Below are 11,226 nucleotides of genomic sequence, written 5' to 3' on the forward strand. Positions count from 1 at the left end.
AGGAAGAAGCAATACATTCATCATCCGTTTCGATTTCGAATCTTGACCTTTTCTTACTTGCTTTTAGAGAAAATGTTAAAACTCTTAAAATTAGAATAGTACACTGTAGCTAATATAAGACTAGAACTAATGCATGTTATGTAAGTCAATATGGCACTTTATGCTGGATAGTCGCTGGATAGTTTGATTGCTATGCTATATTATGCTTATTTTGCTATTGCCCTTAGGACTTTGGTTTTCTTTTTTTCTATAATATTCTTGTGCATCAAGAGAATAGCAGAAAACATAACCAATGTTGATGTCTAGAAAGTAATATAAGAAAATTCCAATCAATTTCGACAATCAAGGAATAGTAAAAGGAAACGCGCAATTTCGGCAGTAGGTGAACGGTGCGCTTATAGTTCACCCAAGGTCGCTACATTGTGAGATAAAAATGTATGTTGCATAACGTTGACGGAATTTCATGAATCCGATGAGAAAAAGAAGAGTGAAAGAGAGTGAGACACGAAGAAAGAGCGAATTAAGCGAAGGGGCGGCGCGGTTTATGTAAAATCATCTTTCAAAGCCCATGATCGTGGTTGACATTTTAACGGGTTTGTCTCTTCATATTGAGAACGCATGGTGGTAAAAATGCGCCAATGCGTAAAATACGAGCGAGGTGCGTGCAAATAAGTGCCGTTCCATTTCCATAGAGTAGACATTTTCTCGCGACTCAACTTCACTCTGCACGTTTTTAATAAAAAGCGTTCCTTTTTAATATCGACGGTCTGAGATATTTGTCGATGTCGAAATTTAACTGCTGTGGTTCGCAATCACGCTATAAACCGGCACACATCTGACATCCTGCAACGTTTGCTATATTGATCTCGTTAATATTGCTTGAGAGACATATAAAATCGAAGCGCATTTTGTTTCTTAACTTCGTTCAGCGTACAATTATTTAACAATTTAATTTGTGATATTACTATCCCAATAACTGTAGAGTTACTACAGTTCCAGATTGTGTGTGAAGGGGATTCTAAAATAAAGAGTTCGAATTCCGACGAGATCGCTATTTTATCGATAAAATGTGACACATTAATACATCTTTATTATTACATTAATATTTCACGCATATATATAAATAGTATATATAACGTGTATATAAATAGAATAGCGTTTTAATTAGACGTTTAATTCTAAGAACTCTACGTTATTGGGGTATCGTTCATAAACTTCTAGTTTATGATCAATTTCGTAAGTACAGATTGCAAAGCTTTTAAATCAAACAAATGACGCCATATTGGAATAAGAAATGGTAAAGATCTCAATTTAAACTATTTTTTTTCATTTTTGGCATAAACTCTATCTCACAGACACGTATTAATATATATACTTTAATTCTGAAAAAGAATTTTCTAATTTTCTGTAAAAAAAAAGTAATTATTATAAAAAAATGTTAAAAATAATAATAAAATAAATGGACAATGAGAGCATTAATATAGCGCGATAATTGAAGCGTAATTCATATAACATATTACCAATAATTTTGCATTGAATATTGACTATAAACTTACTGAACGTTTCGGTTTCCTTTCATCGTCAGCAATGCTGTAGATAATTTACCATCAATGTCTTACAAGATTTAGTTCGCAGATGTTGGAAATAATTTCTATATTAAACAGAGAATGAGTATTTTCTTACTTTTTGGTTGAGAATTGGCAAAATTCCTCTTCGCTGTTTAATCAAGTGTCTACCCTCCGCTTCCAGATCACAATCAATTATTCAAAGCGTAACACGTCATATTATAAAAAAATGTAATCTTAATTTTACATTGGATATAAAGAAATAGTCACAAGTACTATCCATATGGAAGTCAGCCATATAGTGTACATAAAACTAGATAGATAGATATAATTAACATTAAAATTATTTAAGCATTAAAAAATAACAATTAATATTTAAAATAGGAGTTAATAAAAGGTATTATTAATTATTTTTATTGTTAATTATGCATATTATTCATATACAAAAAATAAAGCATACGTATAATATTTCCATGAAATTCAAATGTATTTTGTTGTATATAATGATGTCACACATATAAAAACAATATCGTTACAGATATATGTAAACTTATTCTCGTGGTGTAAAAATCAAGCGGTGTGGTTTTGGAACCAGGGTAATTCCGCACTCGCCTTCCAGATCGAGGCGCATGCCGGATGGTACGGACAGAACGAATGAATGAAGAATTCTTGCGCCGAATAAAAATAATGTCATCCTTGACAGTTCATCACCGACGCACATACGTTTACCTATCATTGTATAAAGTAACAATGTTCAGTATCGTGTGAGATCAAACCGTTTTTGATTTTGTTTCCCTTAAACTTACCTGCTTGGTACGGTAGAAAGGCTTTCGGCTTGATGAGACTTCCGTCCTCAGCAATAAATCTCTCGGGTTTAAACGAGAGCGGGTCGTGCCAGTACGAAGGATCTGTATGAATAGCCCATTGCAATGGAACAATCATGGTACCTTTCGGTATGTCGTAATCGCCTATTTGTGTATCCTGAATGCAAATTTTGAGTTTATTTCAATTTTTATTTTAAAGAAATTAATTGATCACAGTCAATTATTTTTCTCATATTCGATTGTGATTGGTCAATTTCTTACTCTAAAGCTTACTTTGCATATTGTAGACGACGCATAAGACAGTAACTTATTGCGATTAAAATATACAACGGTTATTTGAAAAGTTTTGAGCATAGAAACAAATATCTTTCGATCAAGCATTCAGTTTTATTTTTCAACATAATCTTTTTAAGTCAGTACATTTTTCTCAGCAATGCTCCCACCCCTTTAACTCATTCAAATAATAGTTGGCGTCTTGCTCTGCAAAATAGATTTCTACGGTTGCGATGATTTTCTCATTCGATGAAAATCTTTATCCTCCGAGCCGAACTTTGAGTTTGGGAAATAGAAAAAATGGATGCTGGGGATCAGATTTGATGAATACGATGGATGGTCAACCAATTTGAACTACAATTCGTGAAATTTGTTATGACGACCATCGAAGTGTGAGACAGTGCGTTATTTTGATGGAACAGTACTTTCTTTTTTTTCGAATGCGATCGTTTTTTCACAATTTCTGCTTTCAGTTTGTCAATTAATGATGCGTAGTATACTCCCAATGTTGTTTTAATTTTCTTTTTTAAGATAATCGATGAACACAATTTCAAAAGACAGTCGTCATCACCTTCCCGGCCGATGAAACAAACCCTTCACAATCCAATGTTTTGACTGTTCCGTCTTAAGAGTGAAGTAATGGATGCAAGTTTCATACAACAGTTATTAATTAATGCAAAAAATCTGATTTATTTCAGCTTATCGCTATTTCAGCTAAATCGTTTCAATAGAGCCTTGGAAATATTCATTCGAGTGCGTTTTTGATCTACAGTGCGGCACCCAACGCGCGGTTAGCTTACACATGCCTAATTTGATTTTCAGTCAATGTATGATAAATACGTTCTTTCGATATACCCACAGCGCTATCAATCTAATCTTGATTCGACGGTCCAATATCATCGATCTATTGGAGATCGAGTCAATCTTTGATCGATTAAAGTCGAGATCGATTAAAATTTTTGTAGTAACATTTCAATTAGATATGATAATGGAATAGATGTCGAATCGGCGTCAATTTGATGATTTCAGCGTCGAATCGATATTGATTTCATTGTCATTTCTCACTGATTATGAGATATAAATTCAACAATAACAATTAAAACACGATTTTGATTTGCTTCCGAGTAAAATAATTTTAATTTAAAATCTAGATTTAAACATCTGTAGTTCTAATGAAAATTAACTACTGATGTAAAATCGGTGAGATATCGTATATAAACGCATTAAATTCGGTTTTATAATAACTGTTAATTGATGTTATAAATTAGAATTTAATTAGTATTTATTTATACATTTTGTCAGTAATAATTACTACTTGTAACTACAGATATTATTAAACCCGATTAATGGTAACCGGTAACGTGTAAATGTAAGCAGTGTAGGCACAGTAATGACTTATAACTTTGGATTCTTTATAATACGACATATATAGGACTAATTTTCAATAATACGATAAAGATCTAAACGAAAATATTAAATCTTTTTATATATTATAAAACGGATTTGTTGAATAGTGCAATAAAAATACAATAATAATTATTACGTAAAAACATACGATTTTTTAAATGTCTATACTTATTACAGAATCAAATCTGACAACGGTGTTAATATGATGCAGAATTTACGATACTTAAAGGATTCTAGATATCATTTTATCCTTGTTTTGGTGAGGAACAGAGATGAAATGATATATTAAAATATATCTTGAATTTTCAAATCCATCCTTACGCTTCGAAGATCGATTTCTTATTAAATGAATCTACCTTAAAATCAGATCCTAGCGAATCGATTAAAAAATCGATCTTTTTTTTTTGTAAAAAGATCGATTTTTTAGAAGATCAAATCGAGATCATACATCCCTAGGGGTAGAATCCTTACAATATCCAATTCGGCTTTAATTTGTGCAGACGTATTGCCTTTCAAATGCAAGAACTTAATCACGGCACGATATTTGATTTTTTCCATTTTTACAAAAATACTAACATCGACTGGCACAAACATGCTTGTCAAACAACAACTGAACGTCCAAAATGGCTACAATTTTTATAGCGTAATTTTTAAAGCGTGTACAATTGTAGTACAGGAATGGTTTTGATGAGTAATATCATCTTTGTGTTGAGACTCAAAACTTTTCAAACGATCTACGTATATAAGTATCAACACAGATCCAACTTGTAACTTTGCGATTTTAAGGGCCATGGCATACAAAAAAATTTAAGCAGTAAAACATAAACAGTAAGCGAATTGACCAATCACTGTAACGTTCATAAGATCAGCGTAAACAGTAGCTAATCCAATATGTTGATTTCTCTATTGCTTACTTCTACTTATCTTAAACTTTTATGTGCCATATAGTCCTAATATTGCGATTTAACTGCGAGCACATTATGGACTACATTTTAAAGACATCATACATAAGATATCTTAAAAACACCTTAAAGACATCCCAATTTTGGATTTTCGCGCATGCTGAGTTATTAAATCATAATTAAGCATGAAATTGTTCGATTTCATGAAATAAAATGACACGGAGAAACATCGCATAATTTGTTAATTTTTTTCAGGCTGTATCCGCTGTAGGTGCTCACGCGCTCTAAGCATTCTATTTTTTTTTCCGCATGTAATAAGCAATAAAGATAGAATAAAGCTTACAACGCGTGAATAAAAAAAGCGGATGCAATTTTAGTCTGTTGTTACTTGCTATTATTTTTATTATGTTACTTGTTATTACCTCTGTTGTTCCATGAGGAATGCCGACCGGTGTTACGCTTCGCAATCTTTGCGTTTCCACAATGGCTGCTTCTAGTCGAATTAAGATTAGCCTGTCCTCCAGAGTGGGGATCTTTTGTCCCAATAGCTCATCCATTTCATCCTGAATTTTTTTCTGCACAGAGACAATGACATAGAATCCGAAAAGATTATACAATAGAATCGATAACTTTCTATCGAGAACAATTTCATTTAAAAAGATATCTCTTATATGAAAAGAAACAAATTTATGGATAAAAGTATACTTGTTCGTCTGGATATGCTGCCATGAACAGGAGGAACCAACGAAAAGTTGCGAAAGTAGTATCAACGCCTGCACCATAAAGGTCGGCTAGTAGATGATAAAATTGCTGTTGTGTGAAGTGTTCATTATTCGTATCGGTATTCATTGCATCGTCGAAAGCCGCAAGGAAGTTATCCATTTTCTCTGATCGAGCACGATGCTCATCGATGATTGTTTGATAATGTTGATGTGTTTTTAGTTTACCATCGATAAGTAACTCCATTACTTTGCCATATCGTGGCAAAAATCTAAATAGTCAACAAAATCCAGCAAAAGAATTTTCTTTTAGCACCCAAATCGGTAAAAGGAAAGCAATCACCGACGACATCTTAACCTTGATGTTGTTAAGATCCAACCTGAGTAATCTCTAATAAATTTTAGCCATCACTCGTTATTTGTTAAAAAGTTATTAATAAAAAAAATTTGAAAAAGTAACGTTTTATTTCTGCTATATTTATATAATATTAAAAACTATCCTATATCCTTTCTTGTTTATGTAACGTAATTTTCCACGAAAAGTAACTCTCACCCCACCTCCCTGCCTGCTTGGGTGCGCCCCCAAGCAGGGGAGAGGAGAGAGATGAAATCCCAAGCAAAACAACAAGTCATTATGATATTAAAATGACTCCAAAATGATCACTAAAAATCATTTTTTAATCATTTCCGATTCATTTTAATGTCATTTTGACATTATTGACTTGTTGTTCTGTTTGGGATTGGAGTCGCTCCGCATAGAAGTCATGCGCTCCTAAGCAGAAATAAAACGTTATTTTTTCAAACTTTTTTTTGTTAATAATTTTTTAATGAATAACAAGTGATGGCTAAAACTTGTTGTTACTCAGGGTGACTTTAACAATATACGTCAAGATTAAGGTCATTAGCGATTGCTCCCCTTTTTTATCGCAAATCATGTGAATTGAAATTAATCTCTTAACTTTTAAATGCACGTTTTGTTATTATTAACTTGAGTATAGTTAGTTTACAATAATAAGTGATATTAGATCAATATGTGAATAACACAACTAACAAAGGAAGTGATAATCACAAATAAGTACGAATTATTAGGGAATGGAACAGTTCCTTTTTCGTTACTTTTATAATTTTTATAATAACAAATTTTTTATAATAACAATTTGATATAATGATGTTGCAATTTTTTATGATTGTAATAACGATTAACTAAACGCTAAGAAAAGGACTAAGCTAAAAAAGTCACTTTGAAAAGTAAATTATTATCATTACACGTTACTTATTGAAAACAAATAGTAAGTAACGAATGACGCCATAAAGTTATACGTTATAAAGAAATATTTTTATTTAGAACATAATTTTTGCAATACAAGCATATTTTGTATTTTATATTTCAACCAAGCACATGAAAATATGACGTATTTAAAATATTTTGTATTTAAAATCAAAGATTGAGAGTTTTGTATATTTTATAATTTAAATAATAAGATTGATTGATCAATCTCAATATTTGAAATACAAAATACAAAATATTAGGATTGACAACGTTATTTCATAAAAATAACTCTCGCGCGCACGCGTATACACACATACATGCTATGCTTGCTTTGATGCAGTGCTTTGATACAGTGACAAATGACATCTGACGTTTGACAAAGAGCTGTGAAATTAGTAATTATTTCTTTTGATTGGTGCCATGATGGAAGTATATAAGATGTGCTCTTGCGTATTTTGAACATAAGAAGAGCGATATCCAGAAGTCGCCATGTTGCCGCGGTTATTTGAAGTTGGCGCTATGTCATTATGTCATTATGACATTATATGTTGAGTTTTTTTTCCTTTGGAAATCGAAAAAAATGTAAATTTCTGCATCCTTTTTTTTTTCAGAAACTATTTGTACACGTTTTTACTTGATGTGTACTCATACTCGCAATACGTCACTTCAAAGTTATTGTAAATATTTAAAATGCCATTTGATTATGCGCAGGACGGTACAAAATTCGTCTCGACGAATTTTGTAAAAACGAACACACCAATATACTTCCACATTGAATGATGCAAGAAAATAAGGTATAAAGTAACCCATAATAAATATAAAAATCATTAGGCCCGAATTCATAGCCGTTCTTCAGATCTCAAATCCAATAATCAGAACTTCGAATTTCAATCTCGAATGTCTAAACCTAAATTTCAGTGGTAATCATCATTGGTAATAACTTTGTTTCTTATATATTGTTTTGCTGTATGCTTGATCTTTTATAGATATTTTCATACCTTTGGAATTTTAGAGCCCCCTTGCATCTATAATTCTGCACCTTCTAGAAGTGTTATTCAAGTTTGCACAACTGTCTGATCTCTACTCAGCAAAATCTTTTCAACGATATGTAATTCGTATCTATTTGCGATTATCACACTTCCCTTTTATAAGTGTAACAATATCACAAATTAAATTGACAAGCAACTTAATAAATTTATTGTCATTTCAATTTTTAAGAATGTTTTATTCATATATGTCAAGAGATATGTTGCACGTATATCGACTTACACAGTCTAGAAAAAAGGAAAATGCCTATAATATGTATATAAAAATTCGTGTAAAAATATGTGTAAAAAAATAAAAAAAGGAGAAATTCGAAATATATATGTATATATTATATGTATGAACAATTACAATTTATTCATATATTAATGGTGTAATTACATTACATCCGTTTTACCATTGTTAGAATAAGCTAATTTGATTTTATAATTATAATCTTTATCAACTGCTTTTCAGTCTAATTTACATACAAATATAATGATTTAGCATAAATAAAATTGTCCTTCGCGTTATTTTTTTTAACAAAGATTTGTATTTATTATTTGTTATCTGATTCAATTTATCATGTCACTTGCGTATACATACAAAAAGGCACTTGCTTATCTTTTCATGTTTATCAAAAGACATCGTCTTCGACGATGAAAAAACACAGCATTTGCATAGTAGACGTTGAATGGATCATTATCGCATCATCATCAGCATGTTAATTAGTAGTGCAAATTAATTTACTCAGTTTTTTCACAGTAATGCGGTTTACTTTTCGTTAACGAAGTATAAAACATATCATATGCTTCAAATCGACGGGAAGAATCGTGGAAATCAGGAATATTGTCATACCTGAAGAATGGCAAAAAGTTGAGTGGCCCTGCGATTCCAACGTGCTTGACTCCTTCTTCTTGCAAGTGTCTCAGCCATTTCCATACTTCGTCATTTTCTTTGTAAACTTTACCAAACACGATGTCGTTCATTACGTTACCCAGGTAATGATGAAGCGTCTCGCATGGATCAATACCATCTTCCATAGTAAGTTTTTTCAGTTTCTAAGATACCAGTAAAGGATTCAAATAGCATGCATCCAAAATCGAGACATAAGATGTTTTAAAAGCATCTTTAAGAGCAGTATTCATAGTCAGTTCTTATATTTAAGACCGTTTTAAGTACAATCTTGTCATATAAGTTAATCACAAAACCGCATTAGGCTATCATAAGATATTGCTTAAGAGAGTCTTAAGAAAAGAACGAATTAAGATATCTTATGATATAAACTATGGTCCACTTGATGATACAAATGCTTTAAAGCGAAAAAAAACAGTTTCGCCAAAGTATCTAAAAATTTAGCTACAGATCTAAAAATAATTTTATTGGACTATCAAAATAATTATATAGGATGTTTAAGTTGGTTGCTAAAATGTCAACACTTTTTGCATCATTATTCATGCTTAAGTTTTCTGCATAATTATTTTGATAAAATTATTTTCAGATCTGTATCGTAACTAAATTTTTAAATATTTTAGTTAATATTGTTCTTGCTTATATTGTTCTTTTCGTATAGCATTGAATGGACTGCATAATGTCTAAAAAACATCTTTAAGTCTTATGTCCAGATTTTTATTGTCTAGGAAGGTCACATAATTATTCTCAGCTGCTTCATTGTCTATGTATAATATTTTTAGTTAACGCGAAATGATTTTGAAAAACACATTTGTAGTACTTCAAATTCATGTTTGTTTCTAACTCAATTAAATTAATTAAAATTTTTCTTTCGATAACGAATACATGAGTGCTTGTTTTTATGTTAAGCGATGGCATCAAGATGTCACAAAAATTAATAGCTTCATTAAATGCGATGACATTTCCAGATAAATAAATGTTAACTTGCAGTTGAATATTCCTTCTGGAATGAAATGTTCGGTCATCGACATACTCGTTTAGGGGCAGATTTAGTGACATGACGGCCTTGTGTTAAATACCCTAGACATTTAATTTACCGATGTGTACTCGTTCACGATCGCAAGGATTCTTTCCTCCAGTCTGTCCCTCTTGATGCCGGGTAACTTCGTCATACCGAAATTCTTCAGGCATCCGGCTACAAATCTTCTTTGGTCTTTCCAAAGGTTACCCTCGGCGCAAATAAGGCCTGCAAAGAACATAAAGAAATAAGAAGCGATAAGAATCTCGTTCAAATTTCCTCTTTCCTCTCTCATTTTATTTCTTTGTTCTTCCTTTGCACGAAGGTGATCCTCGTCGCACCTTAATCGCACGGCCATAAATAAACCGCCACCCAAACATGCCTCTGTCGCGTTCCCTCTTGTTGTATGGAGGTGAGCCACGCTTGGTGGGAGGGTGTAAAAATAGCGAGAGGATTACCGTCATTCCGTAAGTAGGCGCAGCCACTGAACTCGCCGAAGGATAATCCTCGAATGAATAAACAATAATCTCTCACCGCACCCACTCACATCGCTCCCTTGCGCGTGTTCACAACATAAACCAGACACGGCAGTCATCGATTAATAGCGATCGCGATCGTTGATTAGATATGATATAAAGATGATGATAATCTTCATCTTTAGATTCAAGCCAATATTCTTAGTCGGATCTTATACTTAAGACCGTCTTAAATATTGTCTTAATATAGTCATAAACCAATCACAAAGATTGTATTAACATTTTAAGACATTATTAAGACGATTTTAAAATAAGAATGGACTATGAATACTGGCCATTATGAAAATAGATGTCTATATTCATAATCCGTTCTTACTTTAAAATTGTCTTAAAAGTAATACCTTAATGTTAATGACTCTGTTTATTGTCTGACATTATTTGCTCGTTTTATTTTATTTTCCAACTATTGTCGTTTATCTCCTTCAATTGCATTTTTTTCCAATCTCTCTTTTTTCGATATGTACATACATACATGCGTGTATTCCCTTTCCTCGTTATATTTAGCTTGTATTTATTTTTTCAAATAAAAAACATAAATACTATGATAATAACAACTGTATATAAAGAGATTTCAATTGAATTTATGGATTCTGTTCATTATTTATGACACAAGCGAGAAAACGCACAATAAAAATCTTGCGGATTATTTTAAATAAAAATATTTTTCATTAAAATAACATTTTTAATCGATAGAATTTTCAAAATATATTATTCTTTCTGAGAAAAATTGCATCATATTTATTTCTAGGTATATATTATTATTATATCTATTAATAT

The 11,226-nt window shown here is 31.7% G+C and overlaps 1 protein-coding gene across 1 annotated transcript in view; it reads right to left on the bottom strand.

Moving 5' to 3' along the window:
* Positions 1 to 2,064: 2,064 nt before the first annotated feature.
* LOC108684734 (cytochrome P450 306a1) overlaps positions 2,065 to 11,226 on the bottom strand; it is a 25,625-nt gene continuing 16,463 nt past the window's right edge. Inside the window, exons 4-9 of the mRNA XM_018189196.1 lie at positions 9,993 to 10,141; positions 8,842 to 9,044; positions 5,677 to 5,962; positions 5,394 to 5,546; positions 2,372 to 2,546; positions 2,065 to 2,294 (exon numbers count right to left, since the gene is read on the bottom strand). Of these exons, the coding sequence (XP_018044685.1) occupies positions 2,116 to 2,294; positions 2,372 to 2,546; positions 5,394 to 5,546; positions 5,677 to 5,962; positions 8,842 to 9,044; positions 9,993 to 10,141 (1,145 nt within the window). The 3' untranslated portion in view covers positions 2,065 to 2,115. The remainder of the gene's footprint in view (positions 2,295 to 2,371; positions 2,547 to 5,393; positions 5,547 to 5,676; positions 5,963 to 8,841; positions 9,045 to 9,992; positions 10,142 to 11,226) is intronic.

This window comes from Atta colombica, unplaced genomic scaffold, assembly GCF_001594045.1.
Source record: "Atta colombica isolate Treedump-2 unplaced genomic scaffold, Acol1.0 scaffold14, whole genome shotgun sequence".
Classification (NCBI taxonomy): Eukaryota; Metazoa; Arthropoda; class Insecta; order Hymenoptera; family Formicidae; genus Atta; species Atta colombica.